The 22,874-nt window shown below is 31.4% G+C and overlaps 2 protein-coding genes and 1 long non-coding RNA gene across 6 annotated transcripts; 1 reads left to right on the top strand and 2 right to left on the bottom strand.

Moving 5' to 3' along the window:
* Positions 1-3,128: 3,128 nt before the first annotated feature.
* Positions 3,129-4,107, bottom strand: LOC149512057 (uncharacterized). Its single transcript, XR_016332680.1, has 2 exons — positions 3,849-4,107; positions 3,129-3,569 (listed from the first exon to the last, which is right to left on the bottom strand). It is a non-coding gene; the product is annotated as an uncharacterized LOC149512057 (long non-coding RNA).
* A 7,920-nt stretch (positions 4,108-12,027) lies between these two features.
* On the bottom strand, positions 12,028-15,096 carry LOC111313733 (uncharacterized). Of its 3 annotated transcripts, none has more exons than XM_022914434.2 (7): positions 14,900-15,096; positions 14,619-14,657; positions 14,238-14,375; positions 13,788-13,927; positions 13,559-13,665; positions 12,746-12,846; positions 12,028-12,518 (listed from the first exon to the last, which is right to left on the bottom strand). In XM_022914434.2, the coding sequence occupies exons 1-7, from the start codon at positions 15,038-15,040 to the stop codon at positions 12,135-12,137; spliced, it is 1,050 nt and encodes a 349-aa protein (XP_022770169.2). In that variant the 5' UTR covers positions 15,041-15,096; the 3' UTR covers positions 12,028-12,134. The 3 variants fall into 3 exon arrangements, with proteins under 3 accessions (XP_022770169.2, XP_022770168.2, XP_089608960.1); XM_022914433.2 differs by having other exon boundaries at positions 12,746-12,861; positions 14,900-15,089; XM_089752834.1 differs by lacking the exon at positions 14,619-14,657 and having other exon boundaries at positions 12,746-12,861; positions 14,900-15,089.
* Positions 15,097-17,726: 2,630 nt separating this feature from the next.
* On the top strand, positions 17,727-20,925 carry LOC111313732 (GTP-binding protein YPTM2-like). 2 transcript variants are annotated; one of them, XR_016332335.1, is made up of 9 exons: positions 17,727-17,924; positions 18,823-18,895; positions 19,255-19,302; positions 19,399-19,446; positions 19,713-19,784; positions 19,915-20,070; positions 20,220-20,323; positions 20,604-20,807; positions 20,893-20,925. XR_016332335.1 is itself a non-coding variant. In XM_022914432.2 (8 exons), the coding sequence occupies exons 1-8, from the start codon at positions 17,911-17,913 to the stop codon at positions 20,698-20,700; spliced, it is 612 nt and encodes a 203-aa protein (XP_022770167.2). In that variant the 5' UTR covers positions 17,727-17,910; the 3' UTR covers positions 20,701-20,893. The 2 variants fall into 2 exon arrangements, 1 of the variants encoding a protein (XP_022770167.2); XM_022914432.2 differs by having other exon boundaries at positions 20,604-20,893.
* Positions 20,926-22,874: the final 1,949 nt, after the last annotated feature.

Genomic DNA, 22,874 nt, shown 5'->3' with positions numbered 1-22,874 from the left:
TGATAAAAAACTTTGGAGGTGATGTGACACATGATCTTTGTGATTGTTCACTTACAAGCTTGTTCTTAGCCAATGAATGTTCTTCATTGAGAGTATTCATATTTGAAATGAGAAATGGTCATTTTTCTCATATCCTTTAAAAAAAAAAAAAATTATCCCTTACTATCCCATTTGAGCTTGTTGAAAATTTTTTTTGAAAAACCCTAACCAAGAATCACCTCCACACTGAGGGCAAAGTTTGAGAGATTTATTCATTCTTAGGGGTAAAGCCCTTGTGTGCTCAAGTTTTTTTTACAAATGAAAAAAAAAAAGCAAAAAAAAAAATGAAATTGATAGGGCAAAATGCCAATCTGCTCCAAAAAAAAAAAGCAAAAGAAGAAGGAAAAATTGATGAGGCAAAATACCAACATGCTCTATAAAAAAAAAGAATGATGAAAAGAAATTATTGAAGGAAAATGCTAATATGATCCATCAAAAAAATAGGAAAAAACAAAGAAAAAGAAAATTGATGGGGTAAAATATCAAAGTGCTTCACATGAAAAAATTATCCTTGGTTTGATTTTTCTTTAAATACAATTTGGGCATATTTTATCCCTTTCTTTGGTACCCTTTACCTTGGCCTACATTACATCTTTTAAAAGTTCATTTTGATCAAATATGAATACTTGATTTGGAGAATCATGAATTGAATCAGAGCAGGCTTGCCATTGGATTGTATAAAGCTTTGATCAAAGTGTCATAGACAAATAAATGAGGAAAAAAGAATGAAAGAATGAGAAAAAAATGTACAAAAAAAGAGAAAAAAAATATAAAAAGTAAAAAAAAAAAGTAAAAAACAGAAAACAAGGAGAGAAAAAAAAAAAAAACAAGGAAACAAAAAAAAAGAGACAAATGAAGAAAAAAGAAGACTTAAATTGAAAACCCAAAAGAACGATTTAAGTAAATATGAAAACTTGAAAAAATAATTCCATATGAAGGTCCCCAGAATGAGGATGATAATTAACTCAAAGATTGAATATACTAATGGAATGTATTTTTAAAAGATGATCTTGAGTTTGAGTTCAAAATTGTCTGAGCACTTATTATTTTAGATTAATGTCCTATTTGAATAAATCATAGCATCTTGCCTTTATTCACCTTTGAGTTGTTCTTGACCCTACCTTTTGTTCTTTCAATAATAAATATATATTTTTCTTACCCTTCACCAAATGAGTATCTCCTGAATGAAATAAGAAAATGCATCATGCCTGTCACTGATTAAAATGATGGTAAATAAATGAATGATATTTTTCATAAAGAGTTTTTCATTTTTGAAATAAACACAATATGAGATGAATGAAAAAAGCATGAGAAAATGGTTTACAATGGGGGCAAACAAATGACTTAGTGATGAATTCAATGATAAATTGGTTGACATGATCTACAAGTTATGACCATAAGAGAAGAATGACATTGGCCAATTGATAGAATTTGTTTTGAGATGCTGAAAAACTAAGAAAGATTGATAGAGTCTTAAGAACCTTGTCACCATAATGAAATCTCATGACATCTGCACTACATACATTGTGTTTACATTTTCATCCTAGATAGGGCATGCACTTGCATTACTCTATTATCACTCATCTGATCTTGGCTCAGTTCATATTATTTCTTATGACTCGTGGTTTCATCTCAGTCATTTATTTTCGACCTCGACTTGGTTTTGATCATTTTATTTTAGACTCGTGGTTTAATCCCAATCACTCTTTTTTATCTAGGCTCAGTCCATATTATTTTTTAAAAAACCTTTGTGAAACATAAAATCTTAAGAATCTTTCTTTCTTGTGAACCTAAAAATTCTTGTGAACCTTGCATCATTGCGAAACTTACACTTTTACGAAACTTGAAATCTTGTGAATCTTCCTTTCTTACGAATTTGAAAGTTCTTGTGAAACTTGCACATTTGCGAAACTTGAAATCTTATTATGAATCTTTCTTTCTTGCGAATATGAAAATCTTTGTGAATCTTGCACCTTTGCGAAACTTGAAATCTTATAAATCTTTCTTTCTTGCGAATCTGAAATTTCTTATGAATCTAGAACATTTACGAAACTTGAAATCTTATAAATCTTTCTTTCTTGCGAATCTGAAAGTTCTTACGAATCTAAAACTTTTACGAAATTTAGAATCTTACAAATCTTTCTTTTTTATGAATCTGAAAGTTTTTGCGAATCTAGAACCTTTGTGAAACTTGAAATCTTATGAATTTTTTTTGGTAAATCTGAAAGTCCTTGCGAATCTTGCATATTTTTCAACCTAGAAAACTTGAAATCCTGTGAATCTTTCTTTCTTGTGAATTTAAAATTCCTTGCGAACCTGAAATCTTTGTGAATTTAACACATTTGCGAAACTTGAAATCTTACAAATCTGTTATTCTTACGAATTTGAAAACTTTTGCGAATCTTGAATCCTCGCGATTTTGTTAAACTTGGCATATTGGGATTTTTTTTCAACTTCTGTCCAAATTAAAAATCATTTGGATTCAGAGTGAAATCTTGAACTTTATTTTTCGACTTGTGGTTTCATCCCGATCACCTAATCTTGGCTCAATCCATATCATTTCTTATAACTCATGGTTCCGTCTCGATCATTTATTTTCAACCTCGATTCTGTCCTGATCGTTTTTTTTTTACTCGTGGTTTCATCCCGATCTTTTTTGCTCACTGATTTAACTCAAACAAAATGGGTATTTAGATTTGCACCATCTCTGTCTTACAAAAAAATACAAAGAGAGACAACTATAGATACCTATATGTGTCCGAGTCAATATGGTTATTTTTAAGGTTATTTTTATTTTATTATATGTTATTATAGTATATTAACATAGTATATTATATGAAAATATATTATTATTATTATTATTATTATTATTATTATTATTAGTTTTTTTTTTTTTTAAAGGAAGAAGGAAATTGGTGATTCAATCTCGGATCCGTTGGAGCATGATTTTTGGTGATTCAATCATGGATCCGTTGGAACGTGATTCTTGGTGATTTAATCCCAGATGTGGTGGGCATAATTCATAGAGAGAATCAAGCATATACAACCGGCAATAAAGAGCAAAGAGTGGAGAGAAATCAAGGAGCTAATAATCTAAAATGGTAGCCAGCATTTAGTCAACAAAAAAGGAAGAGCCATGAAAACTGACGAGGAATACAGTAACTAGCAAGAATCAACAACCGGTTGCAAAAGAAAATCATCAACTCAGGAAGTTCTTGTCTAGCAGTTCATCACGAACCATCCAACCTTGAGATATCTCACACCCAAGATTGATCCCAAACGCAAATAGAGCACCTAGAAATACACCCACACCCAATTCCAGACAGCCACAAAAAAGGCTCCAAACAGATTCAATGACCCACCAGACCCGAGACTTGCAAAATTGAAAGCAAGACAAGCAGTAAAAAAAATATCAATCAAGCAATCCAGGAAGCCAATTCAACACCACAGTCTCGGTCATCGACAGCAGACATTATAGAGAAAAAATAAAGATTGCAACACAAGCTTCCAGCAACCAACACAGATCCCAACTGCAATTTAAAAAAAACAAAACAAAACAATCAGGATCAAAAAAAGAGCACACATTTGGCAAACCCAGAAACAGACCCGGCAGCTCCATTTAGGGGATTTCGGGTGCATAGATTTTTTGGGAGATTTGTGATTGGGCTTTGGCTCAATTTAGAAAAGGAATAAAAAGGGTAAGTGGCAATTGGATTTCAGGGAATTCTGGAACGACGCCACTATTGTTTTGGTTTGGGTTGCAGCTAGGTGTTTCGGTGAAGAATAGAAAGGGAAAGGAAGAAGGCTACCAGCGACGAACGGCGGACAGGTTGGTGGTGGTCGAACGACAGCGAATTCACCGATTTATGGGTTGTTGACCACTAGTCTTTGAAGCTGTTGAAGAAGGGAGAACTTGACAGACAGAGAAAGATTTTGTGATTAAGTTGAAACGGCATCGTTTCAAAGCTACGAAAATTCTAACTCCACCCGCGTGTTGCTGGGTGGATAACCCGACCTGAATGAAAGGTGGGCCGAACAGTATCGAAAAGTATGAAAAAGAATATGGAAGTAAGGGTGTAATCGAACCGAGTCGAGTCGAATAGTGAGAAGCTCGAGTTCGAGCTCGACTCATAACTCGAAGCTTGATAGTCGGCTTGAGCTCGATCGAATTTTTTTTTCAAGTTCGAGTTCGATTCGTGATCGAATTCGAGCTACTCGAGCTCGCTCGATTAAGCTCGATTAATATGTAAAAATAAACTCGATTCGTATACTCGACAAGAGTTTAATTATTCATGCTCAAACTCGGACTCGAAATATTTTATTAATTAAAATAATAAAAATATATTTAAATATAAAAGCTCGATTAGGCTCGCGAACTACTCGAGTCAGATATAAAAATACTAAAATTTGGCTCGATCGATAAGTCGAGCTACTCGAGCTCGAGCTCGACTCGATAATAATCTAACCAAATTCGTGTTTTCTTCGAATCGAACCCGAGTAGCTTGCGAGTACTAATGTATCATTTACACCCCTAGATGAAAGTAACAGAAGAGACTCTATTTTTTAAACGGTACCGTTTTCGTCAAGTAAAAACTTGACCCGTGTGCAAGCTTGACATGCAACCCGATTGGTATGTGATTTAATTTTTATTTCATGTATAATAATTCATATATTTTTTTTATATGCATACATTTTTATATATAATTCATTATTATTTTTATTTAAAAAAATATAAAAAAAATCTTTGTAAATGATGTTTTCAAAATTATAAAAAAATAAAAAAATTTGAAAGGTTTTACTATTTTTTATGAAATAAAAATAATAAAAATTAATAATTCAATATTAAATTATTTGATAAATCATAAAAGTGATCAATGCTTTGATAATTCGAAATCAAACTGGTACCATCTTTTAGATAAGCATTGTGGGGGTGCTACAACCTTCTCCATGCATAATCAACTCCCGAACCTAACATCTATTTTACAAATCAAATCCAATTAGGTGGCCAATCACACTTAGACTAAAAAAGATTGATGGCGACTCTCTTTTATTTATGTCTAGCGGTAGGTCTACGGATCTATACGTTATGACAGAGAATCTTTTGCTAAAAAGATACCAATGAAAAAAAAATGAGATTTGAACTGTGAGTTTTGATAGGCAGTAATTCAGAAGCTACCTTCAGCCAATCTATCCCACGTATCATTCTCTTGTAAGTCATGTTTTTGCTGCACTCCACCAGTCAACTCCATGACCCTCTTATCCATTCTTTTTTAAGCCCTTCATTCATTCCACTACCCTAATGAGTGGTGCATAAGAATCACGAAATAGAAAAAAACCCACATTTGACCCTATCCTCATGAGCTATACCAAACTATACCAAGAGTTTTACAAGAACCACTTGATTTTCTCCATTCTTACAAAATAACTTGAACCTCTATATCTTAAATGGTATGACTCCACTACTCATTATGACTATCTTTTTGGGGTGACAAGACATTCCACTAAAAATTGCATCCTTTTGAAATGTATGGTGCAAAGTCTGATTAAATAAAAGTTGATAAATTTTGATACCGGTGGAAACACGATATCCAATGTCAACAATAACCCATTGCCCAATCATCCAAGGGCATAATTTTGAGAGGTTGATAAAAATTACCTATCATCTTGGATATTTTGAGAATGTGGATCTTCTTTTATGTACTTGAATTTCATCTTATTTTTATCATTTTAATAAAGTGACATGGTTGATGCATTTTCATGACTTTTTTTTTTGCGAAGTTCCATCATTTACTTTTACCATCTCATACCCTTTTTCTTTGCCCATTTTTTTTCAAATAATGAATATTCAGATAGTCGTGACGATAATTCAAGATTTGATTTTAAAAACACCATTCATGATGTTTTAATTGATAAATTTGAAATTGTTAGGATTGCTAAATAAAATAACAAATCTGGAAAAAAATTTCAAAAGTGATGCAATATATGATCAATGCAATTGTTCACAAATCTGCTTTTAGTCAATAAACATTCTTCGTTAAGAGTATTCATCTTTGAAATGAGAAATAACCATCTTTTTTTTATCCTTCCAAAAAAAAAAAAGAAAAAAAATCCCTTGCTATCCTGTTTGAGCATTTAAATTTTTTTTTTGAGGAGCCCTAACCAAAGATCACCCCCACACTTGGGGTAAAGTTTTAAAATTTTGTTCATCTTTAATGGCAAAGCCCTTTTGTGATCAAATTTTTTTGCCAAATGAAAAAATGAAAAAAGAAAAAAAAATTGATAGGACAAAATGTCAATATGCTCCACCAAAAAAAAAAAAAGAAATTGATGGGGAAAAATATTAAAGTGCCCCATATGAAGAAATGATCATTAATTTGATTACCCTTCAAATGTAATTTGGGCTTATGTTATCCCTTTCTTTGGCATCTTTTACCTTAACCTACGTTACATCTTTTAAAAGTCTATTTTAATCAAATGTGAATACTTAATTTTAAAAATCACGAATTAAATTGAGGCATGTTTGTCATTGGATTGTGTGAAGCTTTGATCAAAGTATCAGCAAAGGAGAAAAAAATTATAAAAAAAGGTATACAAAAAGAAAAAAATGAAAAAAAAATCAATAAGCAAAAAAAAAAGAGACAATGGAGAAAAAATAAATACTAAAATTGAAAACCCGAAAGGGCAGTTTAAGTAAAGATGAAAACTTGAAAAAAAATAACTTTATGTGAAGGTCTCAAAAAAAAGATGATTATTAACTCGAAGATTAAAGATTTTAATGGAATGTGTTTTTGAAAGATGATCTTGAGTTTAAGTTTAAAATTGTTTGAGCGCTCATTATTTTGGATTAATGTCCTATTTGAATAAATCATAGCATTTTGCCTTTGCTCACTCTTGAATTATTCTTAACCTTACCTTATATTCTTTTAATAATAAAGATCCATTTTTTTTACTTTTCACCAAATGAGCATTCCCTGAATGAACCAAAAAAATGCATCATGTCTATCACTGATTTGAATGTTGACAAATAAATGAATGACATTTTTCAAAAAAAGTATTCCATTCTTTTAAAAGAATTTCAAAATAAGATAAATGAAAAAAAGCATGAGAAAATGATTTAGAAAGGGACAAATAGAGTGACCCAATGATGAATTTAGTGATAAATTGATTCACACGACTTGTGAGTTATGACCAGATGAGAAGAATGACATAGATCAGCTGATAAAATTTACTTTGACACTATTACTACTAAGAAGCTAAGAAAGATTGGTGGCATATTGAGAACCTTATCACCACAATTGAAATTTCATGACATCAACTCTACATACATTACATTTGCATAAGGCATACACTTGCATTACTTTGTTATCACTCACTTGATCTTAGCTCAGTCCAAGTCATCTTTTATGACTCGTAACATCATTTTAGTCATCCAATTTTGACTCAAGTCAAATCATTTTCTGACCTATGGCATCATCCCGGTCAGCCATCTTCGACCTTGACTCGATCTTGGTCATTTTATCTTTTTTACTCTTTCAATTTTTTACGAATCTAGAACCTTTACAAAACTTGAAATCTTACAAATCTTTCTTGTGAACCTAAAAATCATTGCGAACCTTGTATCTTTGAACCTTTGCGAAACTTGAAATCTTGCAAATATTTTTTTCTTACGAATTTAAAAATCTTTGCAAACTTGGAATCTTACGAATCTTCTATTCTTACGAATCTGAAAACCTTTACAGATCTTAAATCCTCACGATTTTGTTAAATTTGGAATATTATGATCTTTTCAGCTTCTGTCCAAATTACGAATATTTAGATTTAAAGTGAAATCTTGAACTTTATTCAACCTATGGTTTCGTCTTGGTCATTTATTTTTGACCTTGACTCGGTCTTGGTCACTTTTATTTTGACTTGTAGTTTCATCCCAATCACTTAATTTTGGCTCAGTTCAAATCATTTCTTATGACTCGTGATTTTGTCCCGATCATTTATTTTTAACCTCAACTTAGTCTTAGTCATTTTATTTTGACTTATGGTTTCATTTCGGTCACTTTATCTTGGCTCAGTCTAAATCATTTCTTATGACTCGTGGTTTCATCCCGGACATTTATTTTTTATCTCAACTTGGTTTTTGTCACTTTATTTTGACTCGTGGTTTCATCCCAATTACCTAATCTTGACTCAGTCCAGATCATTTTATGATTCATGATTTCATTTCAGTCATTTATTTTTTACTTCAACTTGATCTTGGTCATTTCATTTTGAGTCATGGTTTTATCCCAGTCACCTGATCTTGGCTCAGTCCAGATCATTTTATGATTTGTGGTTTCATCCTGATCATTCATTGTGACCTTGACTCGGTCCTAGTCACTTCATTTTTTGACTCGTGATTTCATCTCGATCACATGATTTTGGCTCAGTTCAGATCATTTTATGATTCATGGTTTTGTCTTGATCATTTATTTTGACTTCGACTCGATCTTAGTCACTTAATTTTCTGACTCATGTTTTCGTCCTGATTATCTGATCTTGGTTTAGTTTAGATCATTTTATGATTCGTGGTTTTGTCCAAGTTATTCTCGACCTCGACTCAATCTTAGTCGCTTCATTTTTTACTCGTGGTTTCATCTCAATCACCTAATCTTGGCTTAGTCTAGATCATTTCTTATGACTCACAGTTTTATCCCAATCATTTATTCTCAATTTTGACTCAGTCCTGGTCGCTTCATCTCCAGATTTGTGGTTCAGTCTCGGTCAATTTTACTCACTAATTTGACTCTTGAGTTGGAACAAAGTGGGTGTCTAAGTCTTTGCACCATCTTTATCTGACAGAAATGTGCAAAGAATGGCAGTTGTAAACACCTCATTTTGTCCAGGAATATTTTTTCAAAATTAAGCTTCAACCGTAATTAAGCGATTTTTAGGATTTAATTCTAGAATCAATTGGCATTAAAAATGATGTGAAGAGATTGTCGAAATTTAATTCCATAATCAATTCACATTAAATTGATAGGGAGAGATTTTGAGATTTTATTTCAGAATAAATTCTTATTAAAACAAAAATTAAATAAAATCATAGATTTAAAGGAAATTGATTAAACATGAATTCTTATATAAATTTGTGATCAAAGCAAATGGGGGAAAAGGAAAAAAATTATGTAAAAAATTTTAAGAGAAAAGAGAGAAATTTATTTAGCAACCAAGAGGTTTTAAGTTCAGGGTTAGGTTTATTTAGATTTTCTAGAATTAGGATTTGGTGTTTTGAGTTTGAATTTCTATAGGGTTTTGCATTCTAGGGATTCATGGGTTTAGCTTTCTAGATAATTTGTTGGATTCCTAAAAATTCTTTGTCAGCTTTTGAGATTTATTCATCAATTTTTTAAAATCAGTTAAAGAGAAGAAAGAAGAATAGACATTTTAGAAAGAGAGGCATACTGAAACACTTCTGAATAAAAGCCTGAAATGTGAGACATTTGGATTTGTGTGTTTTACCATGCACAACCCTACCTAATCATAGGTATTTTCTTTCCTTTTTCCAATCTATTTTCTGTTTTGATTCTATTTTTTCTTATTTTGTTTATTTTTATTTATTTTTATTATTTCTTATTTTAAATTGAAAAAAATACATTACTTATTATTATGATTTTTTTGTACTTATTTATGAAATAAATAAAAAAACCTTTTTCAAATAAGTTTAAAAGAATAAATAAAAAAATCTTTTTTTTAAAATAAAAATCCTTACAAAATAAATTCATTAATTCTACCAAATTATTAGAGAATTTTCATGGATTTAATTTTTAAAATGGAATCCATCAAACTATTGAAAAATTTCATAAATCAGTTTTCAAAAAATAATAAATAATAAATAATTTTTATCTTCTAAATTATTGAATGATTGCTTTCCAAATTAAGTCCTACTAAACTATTAGAAAACTTAATGAAATTTCCAAAAGTTTTCACAAATCTTTTTGTAATGAAATTGGGAGATTTGTCTTAAAGTAGGTTACACTAAACTATTGGAAAACTTTACTAATTTTTCTGGTATAAAGTAAACCAATAAATCCAACGACAAAGTCTCTTAAAAAAGGGACACTACTCTCTATGAATACTCCTGAGATGAAAAAATTATCTTAAATTACTACCAAACTATTTGGACAATTTTAAAATTAATTTTCAATATTAAATTATTTGGTAAAATATAAAAATGATCAAAGCTTAGATAATTTGAAATCAAACTGAAACCATCATTTGGATAAGATGTTGTAAGGGTGCTACAACCTTCTTCATGTGTAATCGACTCCCGAACCTAACATTTGTTTTCACATATTAGAATATGTTTTAGGTGGCTAATCGCACCTAAATAAAAAAGATTTGTGACGACTCATTTCATCTATGTCTAGTGATAGGTTTACAAATCTATACGTTATGATAAACTTACAAAGTGTAGAATGTGCTTAATCATGTCTCAAGTTTTCTGGATCTTTCTCTTGTTGCTTTCTGTGAATTCTGATCTGACTCTGTGAATATTAGATCTAAGGTCGTTTGCTCTTGGCTTTCCTCGAGTGCTAGCATTGAGTAATCTTATTGTCCTCCTTCCGCTTATTTAATTTGCGTTATAATTTGAACCATACGTCTTCAGTTATATATGGGTCATTCTATCTAGGCAAGACGACATAGAAATTTAAAGGGAAAAAAAAAAAAAACCAACGATTGAAATCAATAATTTAAATTGTTTGCAAAGTAGAAATAACGAACATAAGCCATAAGAAGCTATCTTTTCATGATCAATCGCTTGATCTACTTGCTCTGATTAGAGGCAATGCATCAATTAATGTCTCGACCTATATGATTTCATTTCAATCATTGTTTCGAACTTTATATGGAAGCCAGTGGTCTGGCAGAGCAAGGTCCAGTTCGGTAACTACATGCAACTGCTTGTGGGGCTGGAGAGATTTGCTTCAAACAACACCAGCCTCCTTGTATGGTTCAAGCCCCACACACCAGAGTCTCTTTCAGGTGCAAGATAATATTATGAACAATTTCTTCAAAACTTTTGTCCATAGAAGCCCCATAATTTTGTAGATTTGGCTAGATAAGAAAGCTATACGTACCGAAAGTGTAAAATATTGGCAAACATTTACTATCCTTTGATTGCAGTTGACAGTACATGTGAAAAATCATCAAATGTATGCTGATATTTGATGATTGCTTGAAAACCAGTAGTAAAGTTGCTTATATAATTGACAGAGTTTGGTGCCTCGAAAACACGAGTGTATCAAAAGCCTTAGGCCTTAAAGCCTTTTGCTTTGATTGCTTGAAAAACTGTATATATACTACTCTACTTTTTTAACAGCTAGTCATGGTTCTAACTCACTTTTGCTTTGCTGTGAAGTATGAACTTGTTCTTAATATGTGGTTCGCTCATAATCATCAGTCTCGCAGATTCTATGGTTAGTGCTTCTGAAAGTGATCAACTTTTACATCTTTACGAAGGTGCTAAAGCTCACATTTTTTTCATCTTTCTTACTAGGAATTTTACTGCAAGCCTTGCAGTAAGATTCTTTTTTCTTTTTTATTTATGCTTTTTTAATTATCCTCTAACTTTTCTGTTTCCTCCAGGATCTTGCGCAAAGAGATCGATTCTTATTGAGAGATCTGGCATGAAGTTGTGAATAGTGAAAATGGGACTAGTTATATGCACTGGACTTGGACCTGACCCAAATTAAGCCTGTGCCTTAGAACTAGGTGGCTCAAATTTGGGCTGCACCTGGAACCTCAGAGCAAACTGGGCTGGCCTTTTCGAAATGTGTTTGAAGGGTTGTCTCATATATAGGCTTGGTGTAAGCTTGTTTAGCTATGAACGTTGATACGTTCTCTCTCTGTTGCACAGCCTCAAACTCAAAGGGCAACCTGGATTCTGCCTTCAATTCATTTGGTTTGGTTGGAAACCGGGTTTACGTTTTTAAAATTTTAATTTTAGACTTTCGATTTGGTTGGGAACAAACCGTAACTTCTTTTCCTTTCTTTTTCTCCTCTTGCTAAAATTGTTACTTCAGACAACATTAATAATCTCGAAAGTCTTTAACATAATTGGCTTAATCTGCACCACCACCATTATCTTTTCTAACCCACTGTTTTACGAGTTTTCTAGAATTTTGTGCTCTCTGCCTCCTCATGCCCGAGTTCCAGTGCCTATTGGTGGCAGGCCTAGTCGAGGAACTACTAGAATTTGTTTCTGCGGTTGAAGCTGGATTAGTTTGTGGTTGCTCAGTTGTTTCCTTGGTTGATGCATGGTTAGACGATGTGACTGTATTCCGAGGATTTATGGCAGGCAAAACAACATGGTCGGACTTGTATCCAATCAACCCACTGTTTTCTTCCTGCAGTTTTAATATCGCCTCAAACTTCTTTCTTCTTATATTCTCAAAGTCCGAATGAAGAAGCTTCTCATCATCTTTAACTTGAGTTTTGTCCACACTCTGAAATCCAACCAGAAGGAGAAATATGATTCATCAACTTCAAAGGAAATTAAAATTGATTAGCGTGAATGGGGGACAAACAGATAGTTATTAATGTTGGATATTCAACTGCCAAGTATGAATAATCAAGCACATGCACCAATTTACACAGGATTGGAGTATCATGGGCAACATGAGATATATGTGTGCTTTCACAAAATCTACGACAAAAAGATCAGATGACATACCAGTTGAGAAGAATGATTGCCAGCCAAGTCAAGCACGTGTTCAAGATCCTTGGCATGAAAAACCTTACGGCAAACTGGACAGCTCCCCATGCTTTCTTCCACTGCACCATTCATGTCTAAAAATACTAATTCAGCAAATCACAGAATATAATTAAAGCAAACAAAGGTTTTAGGATTGAACAAAAATTTTATATATCAAATGGTACCTTTAGCAATACATTTTCACTCAGTAAAATGTATCATAATTATCATTATTATACATTTTGCACCTCACCACCAATAAAACACAACTTAGTGCCCTATCATATATAACAAGTATTCACATTACCTTTTATCCCCAAATAAGATGAGAAAGAAAATATTTACAAATATTTACTATTTCTAACACATTGTTTGACACAAACTTATCTTAAATTCACATAGGAAAGCAAACCATTTCTGAAATTCATAATATCAAAACAAAATAATAGTAACCCCAAAAGATGACAGAAACTATCAAAAACAGATTATTTGAATTTCATCATGCCTGAAACCAGACTATCTTTTCTTGAGCTAACTATCATTCCTCAACTACTGTGGAGATAATTTCCTGTTTCATTTTAGTTTTAAGTATTTAGCCTCCTCTGCTCCATTGTTAGGCAAACAATCCAAACATAATGTATAGGTATAAGGTATACGAATGTTCGCAGTAAATTTCTTCAACAAAAAATTTGAATAACACTCAAAAGCATGCAGAAAATCTACTATGACAATTTTCTCTCCTCAATTATACATCAAAGATGGTTGCTAATTGGAATTGTAACTAAAATATACCTTGTTGACTTCCTGTGCTCCTTGAACGTACAGTTGCACTAGATAGATTCTTAGCATCATTCTTGTTCTCAATTTGAAGCCAATTCCACCATCTAATAATGCACTCTCTGTACAAAAAAATAAATATATAAAACATAAATAAGGATGAAAATAAAACCAGGAACTCAAACCCAAACATAACGTTAGCAATGAGTAAAATTAATACAATAAGTAGGAAGTGTAACTCTACCTATGGAAACAATGAAAACAAGACATCAACTTCATAAAAGGAAACCTTTCAGTCTGGTCATCTTCTGACACCAAAGGATATAAACACAATGGACAATTGCCATAAGGGTGATTCATGGCAGAAAGCATCTCAACCGCTTCCTACAAATAAATTTGAATCAATTTTTTTGCAAGTAAGTAAAATTTAACAATCCAATAAACTATAAACACAGCCATTTAAAATGCCAAGTTCGATGAAATCACAATTTTTCATTTCATCTTTCTAGAAGTTCCTACAACTATTCTACAAAAGGCAAAAGTGCATAATCTAGTTAGACTTATAGCACTAGGAAACATGATACAAAGTATATCATCATGTCGCTAATTTACCTCATTCAAATTTCTCAGACATTTTGGAAAACAATATAAATGAAAACAGTAATACAAATCCACCTCACAATAATGCAGTTACCTCACAAAGTGCTACAAGCATAAAACAAGAGGGGAGCTCACAGGCTTTGTCTCTTATGTTACTTATAAGATGTGTTTGCCTTTGTTCATCAAGACCCTTTGAACCTATAAGATAAACAAGAGGAGGCTCCTTGGGATACTGCCACGAAAATAGAAAGTTAGTGGCAGAACAGAAAATCCAACAAAGAATACTTAAAATCAAATTTTCCCCAATATAATTAATCACATTTACGAATTACTCAGAACCTAATTCTAAGCCACCCGTAGCTCTCATCAACTTAATATGAGCTAGAAATTGAAAGAATTTAGAAGAAAAAATAGATTAAAAATAATAAAAAAGTTAAATATGCAAAAAAAAAAAAAAAGAATGCTATAAAAACACCTGGGAATTCGCTCGAATTCCAATAACTGCTTCCACAAACTGCCAGAAACAAAAGGGTTAAAAAGGTCAAATTAAATATATCTTAGAAGAAGAAGATTTATATTAAAATTTAGGTAGAGTTATCCAAGGTCTATCGGATTAATTTGACCCGTCCTATGTTTCAATAAATGGTGCCCAGATTTGTAAAAATAAATTTAAAATATATATATCAAGCAATGAAGAAATCAGAAAGTAAAACCCTAAGGTTAATAATACTTGTCTAGTTATTCGTCGATTTGAACCTGTTGGGAAGAAACATCGGCGGTGCGAGGCTTGATGTGGAGGTGAAGGTACGGAGGATACGATTCGATCACCACGCAATCCTCTCCGTAAACCGATTGCACCGCCTCCACTTCCATCTTCACTTCCTCTTCTTCCGCCATCCTTTTTTTTTTTTTTTTTTACTACTTTTCGTGCTGTGTTTTGTTTATGTGTTTACGTGATAAACTTTTATAGTCGACGAGGGAGAAAATTTAAAAGGGCTTGGCTTGCAGGCTCGGTTGATCGGTTCAATATGAATCGGTGCTACGTGGCATAACGAATTCACGCCACGTTGATGGATGGTCGTAAAGTAGTGTTATATGCCCCTGTCAAAAAAATAAACACGACGCCGTTCTGGTTAGAAGATGACGATAAAAAACTGTAATATTGGAGCTTTGATTTAACTAATATTATATCATCCTTTGGTTAAATTAAAATTATATCAAAACTTACTAAAATTCTATTGTAAATAGTCAAAATTACATAAAAAATTTATTAAAATTATATCATTTTATTTACCAAAATAACACTAACAGTTATCATAATTGAATCAAAAATTTTCAAAATTGTATAAAAATTAATCAAAATTACATAAAAATTATTAAAATTGTATAAAAATGATCAAATTTATATCCAATTATACCAAAATTACATTCAAAATTATCAAAATTACATTAAAAGTTACCAAAAATATATTGAGTGTTACCAAAATTACATTAAATATTAACAACAATATATTAAAAATTATCAAAATTATATCAAAAGTTACCAAAAATTCATCAAAAGTTACCATTTATATAAAATGTTACAAAAAAATACATCAAAATTTACCATTTATATAAAATGTTACCAAAAATAAATCCAAAGTTACGGTTATTATATTAAATGTTATCAAAATTATATAAATGATTATTAAAATTATATCAAGTATTATTAAAATTATACTAAAAGTTAGCAAAGTTATATAAAAAATTATCAAAATTATATAAAATTTTCCAAAATCAAATAAAAACTTATCAAAAGTTTATCAAATATTATCAAAATTATACAAAAAATTACTAAAATTTATATCAAGGTTATCAAATTTATGTAAGAGGCTACCAAAATTAAATTAAAAATTATAAAATTGATACTAAAGATTTTTAAATATATGTCAAACTATATTATAATCCGTGCGTTGCACGAAATAATTTTATTAATTTAATATGAATATATATATTAGTTTCTTTTCCAAATTATATTCAAATCTTTAAAACTAATAGCATATATACAAATTGTAGATATTAACTTGCCATTCAAAAATAAAATTTTTATAAACAACAAGAAAAAAATTATATTATTTCTTTTGATATTTTTGTTTACAATAATATTTATACACCTATAACATTATATCAGATAAAAATAGATTATGCCTTTTCTTATAAAAATAAAATATATATTATTGAATGATAAATTAAATAATAAAATAAAATATTAATATACTTTAACTTTAGTAATACTAACTAAATTATTATGCAAAATATGAAAAATTTTAGAAAATATGTGAAAAAATAAAAAATAAAAAAAAAATATTATTTTTCATATGAATGAAACTATAATAATAAAATATATATATAGCTTAAAAATAGTTATAAACAAATTACAATAGTAATAAAATATGTCTTGGAAAAAAGATACTAAAAAAAATTGATATATAACACATTACATTTGTAGTTGTAAATTTGTAAAAGAATTCTTTAGTGACAATTAAAATTAAATAGATTATTTTTAAATTAAAATTTAAATTTTAAAATGGATATAATACGTGATAAAGATAATACTAAATTTTTTGCATTTATTTGAAATATAAATTTGATAATTAGAGTTCAAATAAATATAATCGTTTTGATAATCTTATTATTTAAATATTTAAGATGAAAATTTTTTGAATTTTTAAAATTTTATAAAAAGTTATTTGAATTTTTAATATCTTACGTAAAATTTTTTAAAGATAATTTTTTAAATCAAAATAAAAAATATTGTTGACAGATTTGAATAAATTTAATCTTTGTAATTTTAAATATGTTTGAAATATTTTGATAATTAAATAAAATTTAAATAAAGTTATTTAGTAAACAACTAAAATTATTTATTAAAAAAATAAAATCTATATTTCATATTTTTAATTTTAAAAAACATATCTCTAAATTAATTTAATTTTTAATTATAATTTGAATAATTTTGATATTTAAATAAATTTAAAATAATCTAATTTTTAATTTAAAAAATTATATTTTTCTTTTAAAAAAATTATCTTATATGTCATTTAAAAAAATCGTCAACATGAACGTCAATATGACAAATTTATTTATGTACGTTATTATATAATATATTTATTAGACTTATTAGATGTGATTAAAAATATTTCAAAATTATCATAAATATATCAAAGATTACAAAGTACATTCAAAATTATATAAAAAATTACGGCTAAATCTTAACCTCATTCTCAATTACTAAATAATTTTAATTAAGTTGGTGTCATTCCATTGGAATTTTAGTAATGATATAAATGAGGAGCGGCATGGCCGACAAACGCGGAACCGAAAGCTGTAAAATAGCCGACCTCACACTCACAGTTCGATAAAGAGATCCGAAAGCCCAAAATATTATTTTGAGCTTAATTTATCCAACAAAGATACATTGGGCTTTGATCCAGATTTAAAAATGGTTTTATGGCGACCCGACGGAGGCCCATTTTAGTTGACTCAAGGACGACGTAGAAAGTGAATTGGGTTTAAACTGTATTGTAAGTCTCAGATTCAGACTGTCTTGCCTCGCGTAGCATTTCAACCTCTGGTTTTTTCCTTTATCGTTCTTCCTTGTCTCCTTCATCTTTTCTTCGCTGACTTTTTCGGCGAATCGGCTTGAGATATTGGTGATCTATCGCCGGAAATTTCTTTTGGATTCTGGCGACCCTATCCTTCGATCCTTTTTTTGTCTTCAGGCTACAATGAACCCCGAATAGTAAGTTTTCTTTTTATTCGTATTTAATAGTATTATTTTTAATTTGTATGCTTTTTGTTCAGATTAAGCCCTTTATTTTATTTCTTTTTCCTTTTCTTTTCTTTTCTTAAGTTGGTGACGTTAGTTTGTCGTTCTTGATTTGATGACGCTGGAAAACTACATAAATTAGCCATAATTGTGGTTGGTAAAAGTTAACCCTAGAATCATGAGGTTTTGTTTCAGATCTGTTGATGGAATTGAGATGGTTTTCTTGTTTCTATTATTGTCTTATTTACAACTGGGACTTCTTTTTGGAATTAAAAAAAAAAGGTGCGAGGTTTGATGTGTTCTTTGTTATTCTTGTGTTGCCTTTATATTATCTACGTGAGACCAATTAAATGAATTTAGGTGGGAAACAGTCTCTTAATAATGTATCATATATGTATATGTATATGTATATGTATATGTATATGTATATATATAAAATAAGTTGTATCTTATTCTTTCGCAAAGGAACCTGATGCATGTTGTTAACACCTTGCTAAATCCATTACGTTTTTGTGATGAAGAATCGAATCTAACTTAAAAGGTGCCGTGGGGCTTTCTTGCTCTTATTTGAATGAAATTGAAATTCATTTTATATTCTACATCCTTGATGGACCTGCCAAAATTAATAATCAACTGACAATGGCTTGGAATTCAAAGGGTTAATCTTTGGGCAGTTAATTTGGTCTTCCATCATTTTAATGCTGACACGTTCAACTTTAGTTTTGGTTTCTGAAAATGTCTCTCTTTGGGTTTGGTGATTAGACTTCTTTTGTAGAAACCAACTTTATGTTAAGCATGGTAGAATTGGAGATGTTAGGTTCTTGCTTCATTGAAAACTATGTTAATATTATCTGGTTGCACTCTTTTGCAGCGACTATCTGTTCAAGCTTCTGCTTATTGGAGATTCTGGTGTTGGGAAATCTTGTCTTCTTTTGAGATTTGCTGTAAGTTTCTAGACTTTAAATTGGTATTTAAACGTAATTGTCTTTATTTATTAGGGATCTATTTACCTTGTCGCACATTCCTAGATGTTTTTGTGATTACCTTGAATGTTTATATTCACGTTTGATATTGTACTAGTGATTGATTAAAAAGTTGCATTGCATATATACCCTGTATATTGAGAGAATTTATACTTCACATGGTTAAATATTTATATGATTTGGACGGAGGACAATTTTGGCATCAAAATCTTGTCACTATTTTTTGTTGTATATTGGAGATATCAAATATCTGGATATTTTCAGATGGTTATGCAGGACTAAATCTTGAACCTGATTATTATGTAATTTCTTTAATGCAGGATGATTCATACATAGAAAGTTACATAAGCACCATTGGGGTTGATTTTGTGAGTAACCAGTCCTTAGTGCTAACTTGACTTCTAAATGCCAAAATGTATTGCTATTATTCTAATTTCTTATCTTCTCGTTTTCTTTTTTGGTAGAAAATACGCACTGTGGAGCAGGATGGGAAGACAATTAAACTTCAAATTGTATGTTTTTGCATTCTATACTGCTTTTTTTTTTCTTTTTCATTTAATTCATTTCTTTGAACCTAGGTTCTTCCAGGTAATATGCCTTCTAGGAGATTGAGCTGTCTGCTCATCTTATTCTTTGGCTGCTACCTTTTCCTTTTGTATATTTTAATTTGATTGATTTAGTCCTACTAAGTTGCTTATAAACCTTGACGCTTAGCATTCATGTCAGTTTAGCTTCTTGACAATGGACTAGTTAGTTTGCTCTTTGTTTCAATGTACAGTGGGACACTGCTGGGCAAGAACGGTTCAGGACAATCACCAGCAGCTACTACCGTGGGGCTCATGGCATAATAGTGAGTTATCTTTTCCTTTCTAGATTTTCTCCTTTCGGTTCTTCTTTTGTGGTTTTCACTCCTTATTTATTCTTTTCATGAACTTTTTTATATCTTTTCTTTTTTCTTTTAATGGTGGCTCCTCTAGTAGATTGTTTATGATGTGACAGACCAAGAAAGCTTCAATAATATCAAGCAATGGCTAAATGAAATTGATCGTTATGCTAGTGATAATGTCAACAAACTACTGGTTGGAAACAAGTGTGATCTTACAGCAAATAAAGTTGTGTCATATGAGACAGCCAAGGTATTTGCTAGTTTCATGTGTAAAGCATAAATTAGTTTCTTTTGAGGAAAACCTTTATAGCAGGTTTGTTTCTAGGAAGAGCTGTATGATTATCAAATTGCAGTTGTTGCTCCATCCCTTTCTCCATGCTGCTGCTTTTGTTCTTTCAGGCATTTGCAGATGAAGTTGGCATACCTTTTATGGAAACCAGTGCAAAAGATTCCACAAACGTTGAACAGGCTTTCATGGCCATGGCTGCTTCCATCAAGGATAGGTACACATATTCTTTTCCTAAATCGTTTTAGTAGTATTAAATAATAAAACAATTATGCTAGAAAAGTCTGTGCCGTAATTAAAAAAGTCATTGCAGTTCTAGAAGTATGTACAGTTGAATGGCATGCTCTGGCTATTTAGGTTTGTTATTCAATCTTATACAAAAAGCTTTTAGATCAACAAGCTCGTTGCTATGAAATTTACCACAAAATCTAGATTCCTATTGTTTATCAGTTACTTTTGTGTGTTTGCCTGCTCCATAAAATCGCTTCTGAATGCAGAATGGCAAGCCAACCAGCCACGATCAATGCTAAGCCTCCAACACTGCAGATACGAGGACAGCCTGTTGCACAAAAGAGTGGATGCTGCTCTTCCTAAAAAGTCTATTTCTTCTCCGGCATGCTGCCTCTTGTGGCGTGTAAGATTACATGTTTCTTAACTCGTCAGTTCCAAATTTATTTCTCCTGGACCAAACCTGATCCAAGGTTCTCATTCATTTCTACACTTATTAAAGTGATGGCTTGTACAATGTATGATTGTCGATTAAATTCTAGTGTTCTTTCTTCATAGATGTGATACAGTCCATTGGCTACTCTTCATAGATGTGATAAAGCTTGGCTTTAATAGCACCGCCAACCGGCATAGTCGTCGATCTTGGTCTGGATTCCTCTGAAAAATCTGATTGATAGCAAGCACTGCGGCTAATCTTCTTAACCACCTTCACCTTTCCTCCGCCGAAGCTTTAGTGGTTGAGTTATAAAATAGTATAAAAATTAGCTTCCTGGCTTTTTTTTTTTTTTTTCCGACCAAACAGAAAAATTTTTGCTAATGTGAAGTCAGCTTTAATCCCACCGTCATTTTACCAATTAGTTAGGGTAACTCTCGCTACCAAGGAAAGTGTGATAAAAAATTACTACCTCATATCTACTATTTTGTAAAATAAAAAGAAAAAGTTTCTCCATTCAAGAAGCTTATATTGAGAAAGCAAAAAATAATAATAATAATAATAATTAAGGTCCTCCAATAGAATTTTTTAGTTTCATTTAACTTTTTTTCCAAACTCTTACATTTCAAATTAAAGACATTATTAAATTACAAATAATTATTTATTTGAAGTTTTTTGATAATTTATTGATAAAATATTAAATTTATAATCAGTGACAGGATACGATCATTTTAAATTTAAAAAAAATCTATATAAAATATTTAGATATATCTCAAATTTTTTATTCTCCCTAAAATAGTTAAATGTGATATGATAACTACGTACATAAATTTGGTTCAAGTCTCAAGGATCGAAACTTAAGTTTCGAACTCACGTGATTTTGAGATTCGGATATTCACCCTTTCGATGTCTAGAATTAGCCTAATCGTCACGGTTCATACTCTTGTGAGGTATTATCTGTTCTGGTCCTTCTAACCTCACGGTTTTGTCATACAAAAGATGCCTCACAAGACGGAGGTGGTGTGAACCTTTTTATATGCCAGTGACGCTTGTATTATGTTCAATGTGAGATTCAGGATTCCTTTAGGTTCGTGACATTTTCTCGCACCCAACTTCGTGATGCCTTCGTCACGGAGGCTGGCCACCTTACTTACCTCCCTTAAGGTGCTTGACGTGAATCGAACGGTTTAGGGTTGGTTCTGATACCACTTGTCACGGGTCGAGATTTAAGTTAGAAATCCGCGCGGCTCCGGGACCCAGGCATTCACCCTTCTGACTCTCGAATCAACCTAACTGTCACGATTCACATCCTTATGAGGTATTATCCGCTCTGATCCCCTGACCTCACGATTTTATCCTACAAAAAGTACCTCATAAGGTGAAAGTGGTGTAAACCCTTTTATACGTTAATGACCCTCTTATTATGTTCACGTAAAATTTAAAACTCTTTCTTAAATCTGTGATACAAGCACGGACTACAAAACGACGTAATTGAGATTCTGGTTGGCGGTCCAGTCGGCTGGATTAGTCTTGCAACATAATTCACGGCAGCGGAGCAGGGCAGAGAAACTAGGCAGAAAATTAAAGCATTTCTATTTCTATAGATTATAATAAGCAATTTTCTTTTGCCTTGCTCTGAACAAATCTGCTCTGCTTTGTTTACATTGCTGTATTCAAGTTCAAACCAGTCCTTGACGCTTTCGGAGATGCCAATCTGTTGCTCTGCCCATTATTTACATTGCACGGAATTATATTTGGAACGTCATGAAATGAAAGTGAGGTCATCAATGGAGAGTCCTCCAAGTACTGTTTCGATCAACGTCACACGGTTCCAAGTTGTCAGAGAATCTAAAAAAACAAGTGGGACATAAATCCGGAGGCTTACGCATCTACCGTGTGCCCTTCATGACAGTTAAGTGATCTTCATCGTCACTTTTTGTTCCCGTAAAAAATGCATAAATATATATATATGTATTAATGTATGTATATATATATATATATTATATGCAATATAAATACGCATGTCCAGGCAGCAGGCTAGGCACTTTTAGGTACTGAAGCCTCCATGAACATATATGACAGACAGCAAGCTACAGAGTAAGATTAC

Source organism: Durio zibethinus, chromosome 23 (genome assembly GCF_047325235.1).
Source record: "Durio zibethinus cultivar Kanyao isolate XHJ-2024 chromosome 23, ASM4732523v1, whole genome shotgun sequence".
In the NCBI taxonomy this organism is placed as follows: Eukaryota; Viridiplantae; Streptophyta; class Magnoliopsida; order Malvales; family Malvaceae; genus Durio; species Durio zibethinus.
The sequence above is the reverse complement of the archived record's forward strand: the minus strand, read 5'-3'. Positions and strand labels throughout refer to the sequence as shown.